This window comes from Sparus aurata, chromosome 5 (genome assembly GCF_900880675.1).
Source record: "Sparus aurata chromosome 5, fSpaAur1.1, whole genome shotgun sequence".
Classification (NCBI taxonomy): Eukaryota; Metazoa; Chordata; class Actinopteri; order Spariformes; family Sparidae; genus Sparus; species Sparus aurata.
Genome location: NC_044191.1, coordinates 21,666,526 through 21,686,448, shown reverse-complemented (window position 1 = coordinate 21,686,448; position 19,923 = coordinate 21,666,526). Strand labels below are relative to the sequence as shown.

The following is a 19,923-nucleotide window of genomic DNA, read 5'->3' as shown; positions in this document are numbered from 1 at the left end:
ACAATGAAACGATGTCAACAGACAAACTAATACATAAGAGGTCAATCATTCATATGTAAAGGAAGAGAGATAGAAATAAGTGATAAGTACATTTACCGCCTCACAGTTGTATTCCTCCACCAACACGTCAAGATGCAGTTTACGTACATGTCTGTACCTGTGCATAAATGCTCTCTTCTACAGAGCACATTGACTATTAGACTGAAAACATAACACACATGCACTTAGAAGGGTTGCATGGTCACAATTTTCACTATCAGTTAAATACATAATGAGCTTAAGACGTTTATACAAGGACCGAATCAAGGGGTGCAAATCAAGAACAACACTGAAGTCCTCTTCTGTTTCAACAAGCTGTGAATGAGGGCTTGCTATGTGATCAAGTTCTACCTTGGAAGTGGAAGGGACAAATCAAATCCATCTTGGATAACCTTTGTCATCCTCTCTGCAATGGGATTGGTAGCTTGTAGCAGAGAAAAGAATGAAGAGCAAAATCAAAGCCACCTTGGATATCCTCTTCCACCCTCTTGTGGCAATTCATTCATCCCACCCAGGTTTAAAGCAGGGGGCTTCGGGTGCTTGCTTGTGCCCACTGCTATCAAATTGTGCAACAGGAGTGGAGACCACTGACTATGGGTTATGGCTAAACACATGTTTTGTGAGGTCACAGGGATCTTTGACTGGCGAATTCTAATCAGTCCTTGAGTCCAAGTGGATGTTTGTGCCAGATATAATGAAGGAGAATGGGATGGATAGATAGATAAGCTGATAAAAAGGAATAAAACACTAACCAAATAATACCAACGGAGTACAAGCGACATTTATAAACAGAGTCTTGGAATAAGTCAGTCTGAACAGGTCAGGTTTAAGCTAGGCTGTCACTTTTCTTTGCGGGATCCCCATTCATACTTCTCAGCCACTATTTTGCTCATGTCAACATACATGGCCTACCCTACAAATCTTTACAAATTATATAAGCATTCACCTCAGGGGTTATTGTGTGTAGAGGCATTACTTGACTGACCCCTTTCAATACATAAGAGCAGGAGATGCTTCTTCTTCTGAAGCTAATTTCAGCCACTTCTATCTGCAGTTTTCTTATTTCAGACATTATCCAGAGATTATTAACTTCAGTAACATATATATATTAACTTATCCTGAGCTCCTGTGTTTTACATCAAAGACATTTCATGTAAGGCCTCCAAAGCATGAAAAAGTAAAGTACATTTGAAAATAAATATCAAAACTAGCTGAATTTAAGGTGTGATGTGTGCTCTTCTGGTCCCTATCAGGGCTCAGATGGTAGAGCTAGGGGTCAATTGTAGATGATTTATGTCTTTTCTTTTGGAAAATAGACAAGAGAGGAATACGTCCACCGAGTTCCCTAGCGATAAAACATGCAATCTCCCTGCATTGTCCTAAGAGAGAAGAAAAGAGAGCACCACACAAAAGCAATATATTTTTCAGATGATAAACAAACAACTGAAATGTATGAAATGTCCCCAAAAAGAACCACATGTTCTCAAAAGAATAGTTTATCCAGATTTTTTTAATAGACAGCTATCTACAGCCACAAAGAAATCACAAGGAAAGAAGGAGGTTAATCCAGCTGAGGACAGTTCCAGATGTACATATTCCCTCAATCCCTCAGTCAGTTAAAATAATGACATTACAATCTTTTCTCACACAGCTTCTGCTGTGATGACACAAAAAAATGTCAAATTGCTGGGTCTGAACTGCTTTTCTTTAAAAACTGTTGCATTCTTTAAGACAGTTACAGAAAGCACCCGATATTAGTGAATGATTCACAGCTGCTAGTTCCTCATAAGAAAAATCTTTCAAAAAGTAAGCTTGGGAGGAGAAGTTTCCATGTGGTCATGAACATTTTAAAGTAAAGGAGAATAAACCATTAAAGAACACACACAGCTGAATTTACTATCTTCATTGAAGGTAACTGAGAATACAATCTTAAGTTACAAAAAGGAGCACTTACCTTGGCGTGGACGGCATAGGAGGCCAGCAGCACGGAGGCCTCGGGCGGACAGTGAATCTCCTCCTCAAGGATCTTCCTCTTCACCTAATGAGTTACCAAATATGATCAGCTGTGCACATATCTATCTGAATAGCAAAGCTGTCTTCATTCCACCTTTATAACAGAAAAAAGAGCCATGCAGGTAATGTATTGTCTATGACATCACTGTTGTATGTACAAACATCAATGAAGTTTGCATCAGGACATTTGTTCTTCCACTGAGTTTGAGTAATACATCTTCTTAATATTGATTTCCATGATAGGAGCAAAATGATTCTTGTGAGATGAAGGACTTGAATCAGATTGACAGATGATCTTGACTCAGACAAGATCATGACAAAAGACTTGATGCCTTAGAGAGAAGAGTGACAGCACAGGGTGAAACCTATAACAACTTTCTGACAACTGTGCTTTAGACTGCCATAACTTTCTTGCTTTAATTCCACTTTGACGAATAAGGAAACCGAACAGAAAAACTCCAAACTACTACTGCCATAGTACAGTGGTGCTTGCACATTTTAAGGAAATCTGGATGCAAGGAAAACTGTGCCAAATAAATATTGTTGGACTTGTGTATCATAGCCACATGGGGACCTATTAGACACCAAGCCAGGAACTATTTAGCCTAGCCAACTTTATCTCATTCTATCATTAAAGTTCTCCAAGAGTATCAGCTTGCTAGTCAGCAGACCATAATAACATGACAGACATGTCCAAGTAAAGCTCCAAATCACACAGTTAGAGGAGAGTGCCACCCATTCCAGGATAGCTGAGTCTACGTGTGTAAACTCACTCCAGTGAGTAAGAGACACAGATTCAAGGTTTAGGTCTCCAATTCATAGAGGAGTGATGATTTAACTGTCATGGATTAAAGACATAACAGGAATTCCTAAAATGGGTGACAGTCCTCTTTAACAAGGCTGCTAGTTTAAATTGCTGTGTCTTACCAGGTGTCACTACCTGAGCTCCTTCACCTGTCAACTTAACTGAATTACAAACTGGCGTTACTACGTATAGAGCACACAACCAGATTGTAAGGAGTTATACAAGTGTGCAATTCAATGCTTCAAACCATATCATTTGCAGAGTCGTGATGTCTTCTCTTGTTTTGAACTAACAAAGGTATGGAGCCAGAGGTGTCAGCCCGAAATCGTGGCAAGCACTAAGAGGCCAAGGCTGCAATCTGGTTTACAAATGAGACAATGTTGTTGCTAAGATTGCAGGGCCGAGGTGACGGAGACGTGCGTGTTGTCTGTTTGTGTAAGTGGTCTTAAGTGTGTGACGGGGTGGGTGTGTGTGTGTGTGTTTGTATCCGGGTCGGTGATCATTTCTGATAAGCACTAATCCAGCTGTCATGCCTGTGACACTATCTGAAAAGAGGCCTGCTCCTGACATTAAGGGAATTAATGAGAGCAAAGTAATAAGGAGGCAGGCGATGCAAGGCACTACACATTTGTATTCTTCTCCCCTTGTAGCTGTGTACCACTTTAACTGTTCAGTAATTTGTCGTCTGTAGTCTCCTTTTTTTCTTTTAGCAAGGTTTCCCTCTGAAATAAATAAATTGCTTCAACCACCTCTAAACGGATTAGGGACACAGAGAGACTTTTTTCACATGTGTTAAGTAGATAAGTGCTTCTTTCCAAATGTTGAGGAACATAAACCGCACCACCTTCTCAAGCCTGAACCAGCACAATAGCTGGATATGATAGGAGGAATGCTATGTGGGGAGAAGAAACCCATGGAGGATATGTCATTAACTGGGCCAATAACTGAGCCCTTAAAGCCTAATTGGTAATTGATAAATGTGGCTGGTAGCATTGGATGATGGGAGCACAGTTACAAATCTCATCTCTTGTGAGGGGAATGGTGTGGCAGGCTCTGCAGGAATTCCCTGAAGAGTATTAAGTGGAGAGAAAGGGCAGCAGTAATATGTTGCGCATTGATTCCACATGGCTGCACACAATAAGACCGGGACAATGGACAGAAAGTGTATTGGAGAGTGCTCTTCTGGTTCAACTTATCAGAAACTCTGTGGACGTGTGCCCCCTGTCGGGACTGAATCAAAATAGTATGGAAGCTGCGGACACAGGGCATCAGTCAAATGCTTGCAGTGCTTAGGTGAAATGGATAATTCTACATTTACAGAGCATTTTTTTAAAGACCCTAAAAATCAGTTATCATGTTCTCACTCGCCTGTTTTTTTCAAGCATTCATTTTGAATAATCTAGTGCCACAGAACGATGACAGACACTTCTAAGAAGGTTCCCTTCACCCCCCTTTAGAAGATTACGATCAAGGAAAGAGAGATCTTGAAAAAAAAGTGTCTGCCCACTAACCAGGCAAAATCCACAGCTTCTTCTCAAAGGCATGTTGAATTTCTGGTTTACATGTAGGCCCGTAGCAATTTCAACCCAGCAAGCAGCATGTGACAGTCAGTGTGAATGTACAAAGAACCTCGTTGTTAGGCCCTCATGGCATGATGCACAAATGACAAAAGTAGAAAAGTAATGTCTGAACGCTAAATAATGCTCCCATGAACATTTATCACCTCCAAATGTGACGTTTTGGGCTCAGGCTCTTCCTCAGACATGAAATTAGCGCAGAGACGCACCTTACAATTGCCTGTATAGTGGGCTCACATGACAAGTCATGTGACCACAGAATACATTAAATACTAGACATCTCATAAACAACGTATGAGGTTATCTTAACCACCTAAATGTATCAACACCACATCATCAGGTAAAAACAGTCATGTTATTATGGTGGTTACTATATTTTACTTACTTACATTGTATAATTGGCTTTGGCTAGCATTCAATGTATTTCTTGTGTTTTGTTTCATATGACCTGTCAGGTGACTGTTCCAAATACTAGGAGGGCTTTTATAAACTGTATGATGCACAAATGAAACACAGAGGAAGACAACAAGGTATATACAGTATATCTCAAGAACTAAAAGACATTCATTGCTAATACTGAATAATGTTCGATCTGATTTGCCTTGAAATGGACAAAACAAAACTTGCAGGTTTAAATTACGTATAATTACCTGTAGGAAGAAGAGATGTTGTGTGATATCTTGCACTAGCTCCTCCTCAGCATTTTCAGGGTAAAACTTGGCCAGGAAATGAAGCGTAATTGGTTCCTCCTTTGGTACCTCCTGGTCCAGAACCTACAACAATGACGCAAAGAAATCAACATTTGCACAGTGGCGCCATTTATTCCCTTTTCATGCTGACTACATCTTTACTGGCGAAGTTTACATGACTCATGACTGTTACAAAACCAGAATAACATGAGAATCACTTGCCCTCTTTTCCATCTTTAGCCAAGCTGCCGTGTCCTTGATGTTGTACCGGAGCCCAAAAAACCATGTCTCCCTCAGTCCCAGAGTTCGGCACACCCGGTCAAAAAGGTCTTTTCCTTTCCACTTGACCTGAAACATGTTTTAGTGTTTAATTTTCTCAGAAGAGAAACCAGAGAATTGAAAATTACTAGAATTACTTGAATTGACACGGAGACCGACAGCATACAAAAAAAAATCCTAAAAAACAAAGAAACCCTGTTAAAGCAAAATATTGACAGTAAGGGCCATCATTCACTGACTGGCCCTTAGAAAGAGAATTCTTTATCAGGTTAAATATTTACAGCCATTTACAGGATGCTGTGTCTAGTGAATCCACATATACTTGCATTTTCCTCCTAGCCTCAGTCTCTGGTGGGAAGCAGGGAGCTATGCGTGTTTTCCTCATCCAGCTGAGGGCTATGACAGAGGCATATCTGACGCACATATCCAATTTAGATAGCTTTCATCTCTAGCCTCTGAGCTAACTCAGGGTGCGAGCTTCTGTCAAGTGCATTCAAGGTTGGCGTGGGAAAAAAAAAACAAATTATAACTAGTAGAAATTTGGATATCAGCTTCATCATGCAGCGGGAATGCCAACTAGGAAGAAAAAGAAATCCAAAATTCCCACGCAAGGCTTACTGAGCATTTTGTCTATATGACCAATCCCTGTTAAATGCTATTTACAAAACCCATAATTGATACAATTATCATCTCTGCACAGAAAATTGAAACCTGCAACTAAAATTATGCTGCTCTGTGTGTAATTACCATCTGCAAACTTTGGTGGGGTTCCTCCCCTTTAAATATAGAGGTGGTGTGTGCAAGTCATTTTGATGCCTTTCACCTCTGGTATATCATCGAGTCACATGCTAAACCAAAACGACTGCGAGACGGCCAGAAATATACATGAAAGGGGCATAAATCAGGGTGTTTTTGAATGTTTGCACTGCAGGGGGATACCCACAGCATTTCAAGTCATGTACTGCAGTGAGGTTTGCCACTGACTTAAATGTTCATGATTCCATTTCTGCATTGGACAGATATAAATTACAACAGATAAAGTCTCCTGTAGGATAAACCCACTTAGTTAGACCACTTGCGTGTCTTCGTGGTTACTTGCTGCCACCTAGTGTCGAAATGCTATGACGCCTTGATCAACTCTGTACCTACAGGTTAACTCAGTTGTCATTACAGATTATGGTTAAGCACCGAAAACTGGCAATCCAGTCATTAGGAAAACAGCACAGTTACCAATTTGACGTTGTGGTCAGGGGGGGCCAGTGCAAATGTGCAAAGTCCTTGATGCAAGTTGAATGAAATCTTGCTCACATACTCACCTCACAGCTGAACTCCATGTCGGACTCCATTGTGCAGATCCTGACGTTGAAGTTCCTGGCTTGTTTTCTCATCAGTGAGTTAAATCCCATTTTCGCTGCTAAGGCACTTGCCATGGCGAATAGCTTTCAAAACTAACTACTCGATTATTCGAAGTCGTTAATCGATACAGATTAAGTTCCCTGTCAAGGCATTGTGTCTATTGCACTCTATGGCGTAGACAGCAGGTAGGTCATTTGGAAAGACTTAGTTACCACAGATGTGCATGATCCTGTCTAGCTTCCCAATAGCTCGACCAGGAAAGTTGCGTTCAAAGCAATTTCCATCAAAGTTTACACAGAGTTCTCACTGACACTGTCTTTGTATATTCATGTCTCGAACAAGCTACGTGTTTACTGGTATTTCTGTAATTTCACGCTAGCCAGCGCAGAAATGTTTAATTAGCATCAACTAGCTGATAACTACAGTGTAACACTCCTTCCAGCTAACGTTAGCTAGGATAACGTAAATAGAAACTAACTTAGCTAACTAACATTACTTATCCACTACAAGTCCTTATCTCGCGTTGAAAGTAAAGTTTTCTGTATCGTAGAATCCGTTAATGTTTATATCTCTGCGTCCGAGAAAGTATTAAGCCAATTTATTCCCTCTGGAGAGTTTAAAACACTCAGGTCTTTGCATGTGAACTACTCTGGAAAAGAAGCGCTAGCAACTGCTGCTAACCACATTAGTTAGCTATCTCGTCCGAAAAAAACGGTGCTGCATTCAAGTGCCATTAAGCATGTTGGAGTATCGGTGCACCGGACATCATTGAGCACAGTGAAATGCTGACAGAGGGGAGCCTCTTTGGGGCAGGGAACATGATTTATTTCAGAAATGTATATACTGTATCTAGGTAAAAACTAACGCATAAAATGTTTTATTTATTTATTCATTTATTTCAGTATCACACATACACACACACACGCACGCACGCACGCACGCACGCACACACGCACACACACACACACACACACACACACACACTGTTATCCAGTGTAAACTAAATACAAAATGTTAAGCCAGAACAAATTAAATGTCAACAGACATATACTTAATTCATTTTTCAAGCAAAAAAGAAAAGCATTCCTAAATCCTAGCTTCTCAATCATGACTTTGCTGCCTTTAGTTGTCTTATCAGATCACAATGAGATTATCCTGGAGAAAACTAATTGTAATGGGTATTTTTCACCATTTTCTGACATCTAAGAGACCAAACTAATGCCTGAGATTGTAACTGACAGATTATAGAGATATGGAAAAATTATTTAGTTGCAAAAAAATCATTAACGAAATATCTAGTTGTTAAAAGGACACATTATTTTTTTTTGTTTTCCTGCCGAAGACAAGTACCATTAAATACACTGAATGAAAGAAACCCTGCAGTATTCTTGTTGCCTGAACGTAGCACAGCTTCTCGCTTCCTCTTGACCTAACAACCAATCGCAATGCACTGCACCTCATATGCCCCGCCCACAGCTCTGCCCCCTGCGCCATAAAGGGGCGGGGTCTAGGCAATGAGGTAATCGGGGTAAACAGTAAAGATGGCGACGTCTGTAGCCGGAGAGGGGCAACCAAGTCTAAATGGGATTATTTCCGAGCCCCAGACCAAAAGACTGACCGACCTGCCGACCGAGTTGCTCGAACACATCCTGTGCTTCCCTGTCCTCAAACATGTCGACATTTGTAACGTGTCCTGCTGCTGCAAGCGGCTGCACGACGTTTGCCATGGAAGGGGGAAGGTCTGGGGACACCAGTACAAACTCAGGTGCTATGATTTTTTTGTGCGTTATTTCTTCGGGGTTCTGGCTTCTGGTGGGTTTTCACCACTATCTACCACCACTAGTCTCCCTGTCCATATGTTATTTGTCTTGTTCGGAGCCTTAAATCGCTCATTCGTCTTCTCAAAGGTGGTATCGTCTATTGCGGACTCACAGGCAGCTGTCAGCCGCTGACATTCTGCTGATGCACCAAATTCATCATCACGCCAGGCCAGTGGCAGGCTTCTCCTCTGCAGACCACTCTGAAGGATGCAAATCAGCGCGTTTAAATATTTCACAAGCTGCATCTTATTCTCCATGTTACCCCCCCGAACAGCCAAAAATGAATTGGTGTGACCTTGAATGTTGCATGTCGCCTGTGAAGTACAGGAGAGTGCAGCTCTTGCCAAAGTCTGAGCCCTCCTCCTGGCTGACTTGGCTGATGCTCTCCTAATTGCTGTTGTCTGTGCAAAGACAAAATCATGTCTGCAGCAGGATGGCAAACTGTTCCGGTGACGTGTCACATCAGACAATCAGATGCTAAACTAATTCTGTGCATGTCCAAAAGTATGACTGAAATATAATTTTTGCTGCCTTCATCAACAGATGGCCAAGACTGCAGAGGTTTTACCGTCAGAACGAGTGCTGTGACTGGCTCAGAGAATACAGAACGCGTCACAGAGTTGGAATACAAATACGAAGGACCGTGGAGTCAATCTCAAAGAGATTTTTCACAGAAGTCGTAAGTAATGAATTTGCAATCCAGGATATGGCTGGTGTGGATGTATGTTTGTGCAAGACAATGTGTGCTTTCCATGTTCCGCACTAACCAAGAGATCTGTAACGCAGCCTTGCGTTGGCCAGGTGCTAGGAGACAGCTTTGCAGAGATTGAGTCACTCGGGATGCCAGAGCACTTCTGCGAAGATGAGCTCCTCTTCATACTCAACTCTGACAAGAGGTGAGTGCAACACTGTGCCCACAGTCGATCCTCAATGCTCACCACACACTACTACACAGTTATTAATGGGTTTGGGTGTTTGTTAATCTCGTTAATACTCTCGGAGGCTTCTGTGATTGTAAAAGCTTTAGTGTTGCTGCACTGTTGGTCCATTAACTTCTCTCTCTTGTGTTCTGCTCCTGTTATTAGGAAAAGCTTGACCTTAAAGTACTATGCAAAGAAAATCCTGTACTTCCTGAGACAGCAGAACATCCTGAAGAGTTTGAAGACCTTCCTGGAGCAGCCTGCAGATCAGCAGTCTGCTTTAGAGGGTGAGGCATGAATTAGGGCTTCACCGCTTAAAGGATCCAGTATTCAGCATTTTTCTGATCATTGACAGCATTGGGGGTTTTTTGTCCAATTGCTGCTAAAATAAATTAAAGCTCTCAATCTGCAACGTAACCAGTAAATATAGTTAGCAAATTAACATAGTGTAGTAAGCCACTGCAATATTTGCCTTGAAAATGTAGTGAAATAGGGGAAAATGGAAATAATCAAAAGTACATTTACCTCAAAATTGAGGTAGTACACTACTTGAGTAAATTCTGCGTAGTTAGATTCTATCACTAGTTATTTTAGATGTTGACAGAAAATTAATCATACTGCAAATGTATATTTTTTTATTGGTCACCTTGATTATTAATAGTCTCACCAGTATCGACCCTGAAAAATCATATCAGTCTATCCCCAGCATGAATACAGACTTCATGGTAAACAACTCAAGTTGGTACTGTGTCTTGTTTAGCCTAGACAGCCATATGCAAATAGTATATACAGTAGCTTTTTGTTGATTAGTTTGTGTGGTTGAACTGTTTGTTGTAATAGAAGAAGTATAACCACTTTGCAAGACAGCAATTCGCTGTCTAATTTTAGTTTCCTCTGTGTTTTTTTATTTTTGAAATTCAGCTCTTCATCATGCATTCTCTCTCCTGGTCTCTTCCTCTAGGTGCCGTACTTGTGGACCAGTATTGTAACCCACTGGCTGATGTAACACTGAGCAGCATATCAGCCCAGCTGGATGAGATCGCAGAGAAAGTGAAGAAGATGCTGAGAATCAAGAACTCGTCTCACCCCAGCCTGCGTGTCGCTCAAGGTGAGCTTTCAAAACCAGCCAAACTTAAAAAGAAAAGTTACATTTTGGGACTTTAATTTTTTGTTATTATTCCTTTTGTCCTTGCTCCCACGTTTGTTTGTTTTTTCCCTTCCAAAATCCATCAGTCCTAGATACTTAAAGCCTGAAGGCATGGGCTTTAATTCCCAGCACAGTTCGAACAAAAATCAATACCAGTATATTTGGGCAAATGTTTCAACTGCACAACATCCACATTTTCCCGTTTCTGACAGATTTCTTATGAAGTTTCTTTTCTTTTGTACGATGTAGGTGACTGTCTTGTGGTTGAGGACTTTGAACTCCAGAGGCAAGTGGTGTGCGCCCTAAACTCAGTCCTGTATGAGCAGCTTCAATACAAAGGCAACGAGTTTGACTACTACAACCCTCTCAACTCTTACATCCACCAGGTAGACCCTCTGTTAAATTATGTGTATTGTATGTCACAAGCTTTTCAATCATTTCTTAAATATATTAATTTCAGAACTGACCTGCCCTTCTTGTGTTTCATGTAGGTGCTACTACGCCATACAGGCATTCCCATCAGCCTCTCTGTTCTCTACATGACATTAGCCCGGAAGCTGGGTGTTCAGCTGGAGCCTGTCAACTTTCCCAATCACTTCTTGCTGCGCTGGTGCCAAAAACCAATAGGGTGCGGTTTGAAATGAATAGCTCCAAAATTCCTCATTATATTGTCTAACAGTAGAGCTGTCATCAACATACTTACTGTAATGAGCCGACAAAGAGAGTTGAGCTTGAAGAACCTAAATATCTGGACCCAAACACTCAATTTTTTTCAATTCTGTTAAAAAGCCTTAGTTCTTACTCGTGTTATGTTAACTGAGTAAGAAAAGAAACCAGAATATTTAAAGCACAATCCGTCTTGTTTTTAGTAGATTTTGGAAGCCCTAAACACTATAAACTTGAAGTGAAGGTATTCAAGATGCATTCGTGTTTGCAAGTACAAAGTATTATGTAGTTTATTCAGCCATCACACATAATACAATAAGTCACAATAAAATGTTGTGAACAACAAATGTCCTTACTGCATCACAGACAGGACACATTTTCTTTATGGAAACATACTATTAGATGAGAAGGAAATAGCTCTGTGTGGAGAAGGGACTGCGAAGTGGAGGCGCTAGTTCAACAGACACCTTCCTCTGGAAGGTCCTGCAGGTGGTCACCTCATCTCCCTGTGGTTCTTTAGTTTGCAATCCATCTATTTGGAATTAATGCTTGTCTCCAACACCAAATACTCCATAAAGATATTATAGGACTGCCCGTCATTCTTGAGTATATTTAATTTTTCCCGAAAATTAAAGTTCACCACGATGAACTTATCCCATGATTTGCCATTAAAATCAGTTGTTGTTCCATTCCTAGTCAAAATCTGTTCTATGCATCCTTGACTCATTCCGGTTTTGATGTCAGCTGGGTCATAACAAAAAAGTACATTTGATTATTAGGACATGGTTTATGATGGATCTTTGTTAAATACATTTATATTTTCAAATTTGTTCAATTTGTTTCTTCAGGAGTGAGGACATCTATGACTTCGTCTACATCGATGCCTTTGGCAAAGGCAAGCAGCTGACCGCCAAGGAGTGCGAGTACCTCATTGGCCACCAGGTGACGGCAGATTACTATAGTGCCATCAGCACCACTGAGGTGCTACTCAGGATGGTGGGAAACCTGCTGAACATTGGCAAAAGAGGGTAAGAGAAGCTTAACACCTGACTGTTGTCTAAAAAGGGGATACATTGTTTGATACTATTCAATTGTTGCTAGAATTGAATTAATACATGTAATGTCATGCTCTGGTTGAGTTACAATAAAGTGCACTGTGGTGTCTTTCAGGGAGGGTAATGAGAAATCCTACCAGCTGCTGAGAGACTCTCTGGATCTCTACCTCACTATCAACCCAGATAATGTGCAGTACCTGCTGCTGCAGGCTCGCCTCTACTTCCACCTGGGCATCTGGCCAGAAAAGGTCAGGACACACACACCAGATATTTTTTCTCTCTAAAGCTTGAATAGAATTGTGAAAAGTATAAATTCATATTCAGCCAATAGTATTTCACCTCACCACATTGTCCACTAATGTTTGTCCTCCGTCCCAGGTGCTAGACATCCTGCAGCACATTCAGGCGTTGGACCCCTCCCAGCATGGTGCAGTGGGTTACCTGGTGCAGCACACACTTGAGCACATCCAGCACAAGAAGCATCCTGTTACGCCTGAGGTGAAGAAGCGTAGCGCTCCCGAACACCTGGAGGTCCGGTATTCAGTGGGCCTCATCATGAAACACAAAAGGTGAGAAAAGCTGCCCTAATGTGTTGCACAGCAATCCTCTTCTCTGTTAACACATCTCTTACTAACACTTCAGCGTATCTGTCCTGTTTGATCTCTCCCACCAGGTCGGGTTATAACTGTGTGATCTACGGCTGGGACCCAAAGTGTACCATGAGTCAGGAGTGGATAACCACCATGAGGGTCCACCAGCTATCCAACGGGGCCAACCAGCCTTTCTACAACGTCCTCGTACAGGATGGAACCTGTCGCTACGCAGCACAGGGTACGGATCACATACACCACGTGATGATGAGGGAAATATCTTTTCATGGGGAACACATCTTTACAGGTTGTGTGATGAAAAAGAAATCACGACAAATATGTGTAAGTTTGATAAATGATCTTGGGAACAAACGTATCATTGCACCAGCCAGGCAGCAACTACAAATAAATCAAGTTGAACATCCCGAAAAATAAATCTGGATTTGTCGAAGCCAAAAAAGTTCCCAATTATGTGTATTCGCTGTTGCAAGAAGGCGCAACAAGAAGTAATTTCTGAGAGTAACAGACTAAAAATGCTGAGAACTAACATTCTAATGTTGCAAGCACACATAGTATTACTGGTCGTTTGGAAGAAATTAGATAACATTCCATTCCATTATATGCGCTTATCTACTATTAAAAACAGATAAAAAGGAAACTGCTCGTACATAAGATCGATGGAAGTCATCACCACAAACAAAGAAAAGCTTTGTGCAGCTTTCAGTTCTTCATCTCATAGAGACAAACTGTTATGTGGGTGATTAAACTATTCTAACTGCACTTTGGAAAAATAAATCAATGTTATGTGTACTTGCATATCGGTAGGTGCCGGTAGAGATGATCTTGCAGATTTTGCAATATCCTACTCTTAAAGTTCATTATGCAGTGTCACGTGAAGTTCATAGTGTAGATGCTGATCCTGAAGTGTTGATATACTAGTCCATTATTTAAAAACACTGACAGCCAAAGCATGCAAGATGATTCAAGGTGATAACTTCAGTGGTGCTGCATCACCTTTTTTGTCCACCTATACATTTTCCACACTTAAAGGCAGATGCCTGTATTACCCTGTGCTTACCCACTCAGTCAAAGCAGCTTCACTCTGCTGATGCTGCTACAGGGCTTTCATTGCTTTAACAACACAGATGTCTAAAACGTTGGGACCAGTTTGAACACATTGTGATAATTGTCTTATACTTTTTGACATACTCAATTGAAAACGGTACAAGGACAAGTTATTTAATGGTTTCACTCCACTATATCAATATTTTTTTTTTAGTTTTTTGTTGTTGTTTTTTTTTTTACATATATTCTTTTACATTGTTAACTTTTCAAACAAGTTGAGATAGGAGAAGTAAAAGACTGGGAAAGTTGTGGATTGCTAAAAAACAGGGTTAACTGATGACAGGTGATCGGATCATGATTGGGTATGAAAGGGCATCCTCGCACGGCTCAGTCGTTCACAAGCAAGGATGGGGCGAGATTCACCACTTTGTCAAACATACGATTGTATAAATGATATTACTTTAGGGGCTCGGTAGACACAATTCTGTTTGCAGTTACGCCCTACACAGCGTTCTAACTTTAGAGTTGTCTGTGTTATCTCTGTTCTCTCCGCCACCTTGACATTCATCTGGAGCTTCCATTCTCTATGAACCCTGAGGGGAAGTTAAGTTGATCAGCCTCCGTGCTCTCATCTGCTGCTCAGTCTGCTTTGCTTGAACTGATGAGACAGTTTCTTGATAAACAAACTATTTCAAAATGTGAGTTGTCTGACTGACCTCATTCCTCACCTCAACTGTGTATGCACATTCTCTCTGATAAGATTGTCACACATTTCCATTGTTACTCCTCAGAGAACCTGGAGCCCCACTCAGCCCCCCTGGAGATCGGCCACCCCGAGGTGGGACGCTACTTCTCCGAGTTTGCCGACACCCACTATGCTGCCAATGAAGAACTGCAGACACGATACCCGGAGGACATGAATGAAACTTTGGGCACGGTACAGGAGCTTTACCACAGACTGATTCCTGGCTCTGGAAACCAGGAGCAAGTTCCTGCCACAGACCAAAACAACCACCAAGCCATGTCCATGTAGCAAAGCAGCCGTGTCCAACACCCTGCCTACCCTGGCTAACCAATCACTGGTCACCCATTCTTAAATCACAATCCACTTAGCTGCCGCTTTTCTTGCACATACTCCAGTATACAGTATTTTCAGAAATGGATGATTCAGTGTCAAATGTGGCTTTGTGCCACAGTAATGTTCCTGTATAGATCTGGAATTTTTAACATTTCCTGGAAAGGTCTGGGAAAAGACCAAAAAGTCTGGAAGCATGCTGCAAAGATAGCTACGGATTTAAACATCCTAAATACCACAGTGTATTTGTTGAGAAAACAAAGCTCTCACTGTGGAGCGATAAGACCTAGTTGGCTGACCATGATCCAGGATGCAGGGGACTGAGTTTGTAAAAAAATAGATAAGTAAACCTTAGGGGGGGTGTCGAACTTAGACTTAAACGCACAGTTAAGTGGAAGAGTAAGTTCAGGATGGGTGTCCAGGTGCTGTAAATCTCCCTTTTACATGAAAACCAAGGAAAGCTCCATTACCCAGAGCTCCCCTGACCCCTGACCACACCTCCCTGCACCCAGGACCAGTCAAACAAGCCCCCAGGATACAGTATAGTCCAAACCTGCAGTTACAGGCCACACAGAAGACTATAAAGAAAGACTTTGTACATTGACTATTAAATCTCCCATCTTTTAATCAAGTTTCATGCACTTATGGAAGTTTAACTTTCACATTTCTAGATCATCGTTTTTGTTCCTGTATATTTACAAGTGAAACATGTAGGATGTCATGGCTCATCAGTGGTGTTGAGCTGTTCATTGGGAGGGGGGAACAACACAATAGTGAGACCACTGACTTGAAACAGACATGACTCTGAGCTTTGGCGAAATTACAAGAAAATAAAGCGTTTCAAGTTTTTTTTTCGAGCTTCTTTGTGACTTATTTTGCTGAACCATAATCATTCGTCTTCTTTTTGTAAAGCACAACGTCGCGATTTACTGACTCGCCAAAAGAAGAAAAAGAATAAAATCAGCGGATTTATCCGCAGGCTGTGTGGTTTTAGGACCTTGAGGATGCCACATGTTTCCAGGACACCGGCAGAAGTGACAACAGTTGCAGTGACCTGCCCACACCAGCGCGTCAAGACTCGGCTGCGCACAAAAGTTTAGCCAGTCGAACCAGATTGTGCGTCCCGACGCACCGGTCGAACAGCAGCGGCGATGGGAGCTTCGCAGACGCGCTCCGACCACGAGCACCAGCACCTGACGGATAAAACGGGATGTGAGTAAGGAAAAAATAAGATCAAACCGGAACTTTCTTTCATCTAGAATCTATGGTGCTGCTGATCCAATGCGCTGGTGTTAAATCGCTCAGTTTTTAGGCGCAGAAGTGTGGTGGTGGTGATAAAATAAGAGATACTAAGCAGATGACTGGATAAATGGAAACCAGTAGGATTACTGTAATTGGAACGAGTAGTTTTTACGAAAGTTTATGATAGTAAAGTAAAATGCTGCTTTGATCGGTGAACAACACGCAGTGCTTTAGCTCATGTGATTATTTGTGAATGAGCGCAATAGTCAAACTATGTGCTGTTATGGGACAGGACTACATTTTTTGTGAAACACTCAACAATCCAACCTCTTAAATTGATATCCTACTTGTCAGGATATCAGCTGGATTCCTAGGTGCCATAACACAGCTCATCTGTTGTCTTCATCCCATGTGTGGACAGATAAGTTCAACCAAGAAAATGAAACACAAACAGCCAAAAGAGTGTAGATCTATTTTTAGGAAGGGCAGGATCCTGAAGAGAAATCTCTTCATGCAGCGGCATGCAGTCTGAATAAGGAGGATAAGGGTTACGTCCCAGATTGAGCCCAACTTTATTGATGAGTGAGACTTTGACCTGTTTTTTATTACCTTTGTTTCCCCAAGGTGTGGCTTTGACCCTCCTGTTTTCGGGCCCAGCAAAGATTTGTATGACATTTTTGCTCTCGAAACACTGGTGAAATGTTCCATAGCATTAACTGACCTATACCTGCCCACAGATTCTACTGCGATTTTCCTTCTCTACTTGGTTGAATGGTCTGATGTCATTTTTGTGTGTTACATTTGCATGTGTTGATCCTGCACAATTACTGTGATAGTCACACGTCCACTCTGACCAACAAACTTGCTCCTGAATGAAACTATATATCCGTCTCCCCAGACACACAGCAGCTACAGTTGCTACTGCAAACATCCACCTCGCAGCTCCTGAGCGAAGGTAGAAAGGGTCAAAATAAACACAAATGTTTACCGAAACAATTGAAAAAGGCCAAACCCATCTTGATATGGGAGCAGGCAGGTCAGATGATGACGGTTGGACCTTTCAGTGTGTCGTCACTAGTCCACACGGTGAGTTAATGATTCAAGGAGCACTTTGAAATGGAGTAAAAATGACAATCACACCTGTGCAAATGGTGTTTGCTCGGCCATTACACTGGTAAAAATAAGTCTCACCGATTAATCTTAATCCAGTAAAGTACAATTAAAAGAAACAAAGAGGGAGAGATTGTATGTTTTCAGAAATAATTATCTGGTTAATATGGGGTCATGCATGTTGAAAATAACTGAAGGAGTGTGTGAGGCCTACTGATGGGTGTGGATTAATTACGGGTGTATCATTGACATACCTTTATGTTGTTGTTGTTGTTGTCTCCTCAGTTTCACTGGAGCAGATTAAAAACCTCCACAAAAGATTCCAGCAGCTGAGCGGAAATGAAGAGACAATAAGGTAAAATGTTCAAGACTAATGTCTGCACATGTGTGCTCAGCTGCATGTGGTTTTCATGGAAGCCATTCAGCCTCTGTGGTCACCACTAAAGATGAAGTAGCACCTGCTCGGTGGCTGGAGTGATGAATTGTGGGTGTATCTGGTATCTCTGGCAAGGGCACAAACAAGTGACATATGGTGACACACGCAGGCTGATCTAATGCAAACGCAGACACATTGGGCAAATACAGTATGTCGATGCACCAGGCACATGCTGAGCTGACACATACTGTACACACACCGTCATTCATGTATAAACACACACATGGAGCTGCCAAAGTGGCATGCACGACGCCATAGATCACAGGTTCCTTCCTTTTCAAAAAGAAACAGGGAACATATGTTGCACATATCAGGTTAGACAGTTTACCTTCAGATAGAGCTACTCCCCATAAATAACACTCAGTATTGTTAAAACATGCCGGTACAATGGTGTCTGTTTCTTGGTAAACAGCTTTCTCTTGTCACACTGCAGTAAAGAAGACTTGGACCGCATACCAGCCCTCGCCAATAATCCAATCAAAAAGCAAATTATTGGTGCATTCTTTGACAAAAGGTGAGTAGAGTCCAAATACACCAATCTCTGTCTTTCCACCCACTGGCTAATAGCCCTTATTATTAGCAATATCATAATACTATTTCAAATACATTCAAAACACTTTCAAAAACAAACCTCTATCATATGATGTTTTAAAGAATAAGTCATTTAACACTCGTAATTATCAAAAGGTCAGTCTGTCTAAGCAACATTACTTCCCAACCTACTTCTTTGGTAAATATTACAGGTGGAATATGTAGGAACTTGAGTTTTAAAAGTTCAAAAATGAAGCAAAATCATTAACAGAATATGAAAACATAATATTTTTCATGTCATGTCAAAGATGTCTTTGTGTTGTGCTGCAGAGATATCTACTGAAGTAGCATGGTAACCAGCTGGCCCTGCGCCTGAAAACCTCAGCCCATATCTCCCGAGCAAGCTATGTAAACACCAACGCTGCCCCTTTTAGTCTGGCTAGCTGCACTGCTAACTGAGCTAACTGGCTGAAAGCAACAATCCTGCCATGGAATAGAACACCTGGCAGTCAGCAGTTACTCTGGTGATATGATGCCACATTAGCTGCATAACACAAGCTGTGAAAGCAGCAATGAATTTCTCGCTTTCGTATGTGTTGAATCATGATTCCTTTTCTTATTAGTTCATCATAATTCATAGGAAATGTTCGATATCATGGGAAATGTTGCTTTTGTGCCAATTCTTAGATGAGAGGATTGATGCCACTCTTACGTCTGTACATTAAAGGACGGGGCCTCCAGCAGTAGTTTAGCATAGCGTAGCTCAAGGTTTGACAACGACGACAAGGAAACCAGCAGTTCCTCATACTTTACCCTAGTTTAACAGGATAAACAGCAACATAGACTATTTGATAAACTCATGTGACTGTAGTTCACAAGCACACAATAGGGCCAATAGCAAAAACACAACCGTAAACTTTTTCTTTTGATCCATCTTTCTGGGTGTGATTTCATCCATAGTCTGATGATCAAAATGTAATTTTTTTTACTGCCATTTGCATAGAATTGGTCTATTTCCAGACATCGAAATAGCCATTTTTGTTAAATTTTAATGCACAGTGCCTAAATGTAGATTAATTCTGTTTGTGACTCAGGAACCAGCATCAGGATGAGGTGGGCTCCTGCGATGAGATTGGCTTCGAGCAGTTCCTCATGGTCATGTCCCACTTCCGCCCTCCGACTTTGAAGACAACGGATGAGGAGAAGGAAGCCATGAGAAAAGAGAAGCTGCGCTGTGAGTCTACACTGCACTTCTTTTTTTAATACAACACCATTAGATACAAGCGAAGCAGATGCACTAGCTGGTTAAGATTCTCATGTTTGGGGCTAGGACCGGCTTTCTCCCCTGTGTCTCCCTTTTGCATGAACGTATTTCAGTTACAAAATAGCAGGAAAAAAGTGCACCAGTCTGTGCTGATAGCCTGACAAATCAGTGACGTCTCATTTCAGTCACCACACAGTGTGTGTTGATGCATAGCAGCAAGTGTGAGGACTGGATTTTTCACTGC

At 41.5% G+C, this 19,923-nt stretch overlaps 3 protein-coding genes across 4 annotated transcripts in view; 2 read left to right on the top strand and 1 right to left on the bottom strand.

Annotated features, from left to right (window-relative positions):
- nf2a (NF2, moesin-ezrin-radixin like (MERLIN) tumor suppressor a) overlaps nucleotides 1-7,489 on the bottom strand; it is a 31,521-nt gene extending 24,032 nt beyond the window's left edge. The window contains exons 1-4 of one of the 2 annotated variants that reach the window (XM_030418061.1): nucleotides 6,719-7,489; nucleotides 5,346-5,471; nucleotides 5,085-5,207; nucleotides 1,994-2,077 (exon numbers count right to left, since the gene is read on the bottom strand). In XM_030418061.1, coding sequence (XP_030273921.1) covers nucleotides 1,994-2,077; nucleotides 5,085-5,207; nucleotides 5,346-5,471; nucleotides 6,719-6,832 — 447 coding nt within the window. In that variant the 5' untranslated portion in view covers nucleotides 6,833-7,489. The remainder of the gene's footprint in view (nucleotides 1-1,993; nucleotides 2,078-5,084; nucleotides 5,208-5,345; nucleotides 5,472-6,718) is intronic. The other variant, XM_030418060.1, reaches the window with a different exon arrangement.
- A 769-nt stretch (nucleotides 7,490-8,258) lies between these two features.
- On the top strand, nucleotides 8,259-15,947 carry fbxo21 (F-box protein 21). Its single transcript, XM_030415719.1, has 12 exons — nucleotides 8,259-8,523; nucleotides 9,122-9,257; nucleotides 9,365-9,474; nucleotides 9,664-9,785; nucleotides 10,460-10,606; nucleotides 10,895-11,031; nucleotides 11,137-11,273; nucleotides 12,160-12,339; nucleotides 12,482-12,614; nucleotides 12,745-12,935; nucleotides 13,040-13,197; nucleotides 14,813-15,947. Exons 1-12 carry the CDS (start codon nucleotides 8,300-8,302, stop codon nucleotides 15,052-15,054), a joined length of 1,917 nt encoding a protein of 638 aa, XP_030271579.1. The 5' UTR covers nucleotides 8,259-8,299; the 3' UTR covers nucleotides 15,055-15,947.
- Nucleotides 15,948-16,124: 177 nt separating this feature from the next.
- Nucleotides 16,125-19,923, top strand: part of tesca (tescalcin a) — an 8,523-nt gene continuing 4,724 nt past the window's right edge. Inside the window, exons 1-4 of the mRNA XM_030415721.1 lie at nucleotides 16,125-16,308; nucleotides 17,734-17,803; nucleotides 18,318-18,398; nucleotides 19,510-19,649. Coding sequence (XP_030271581.1) covers nucleotides 16,248-16,308; nucleotides 17,734-17,803; nucleotides 18,318-18,398; nucleotides 19,510-19,649 — 352 coding nt within the window. The 5' untranslated portion in view covers nucleotides 16,125-16,247. The remainder of the gene's footprint in view (nucleotides 16,309-17,733; nucleotides 17,804-18,317; nucleotides 18,399-19,509; nucleotides 19,650-19,923) is intronic.

What these genes read in the sequence shown, in the direction of transcription:
- fbxo21 (XM_030415719.1), top strand. Translation starts at nt 8,300, where the DNA reads ATGGCGACGTCTGTAGCCGGAGAGGGGCAACCAAGTCTAAATGGGATT. An exon ending in CTGAACATTGGCAAAAGAGG is followed by an intron (nt 12,340 to 12,481) that starts GTAAGAGAAGCT and finishes GGTGTCTTTCAG; the next exon opens with GGAGGGTAATGAGAAATCCT. An exon ending in CTGTCGCTACGCAGCACAGG is followed by an intron (nt 13,198 to 14,812) that starts GTACGGATCACA and finishes GTTACTCCTCAG; the next exon opens with AGAACCTGGAGCCCCACTCA.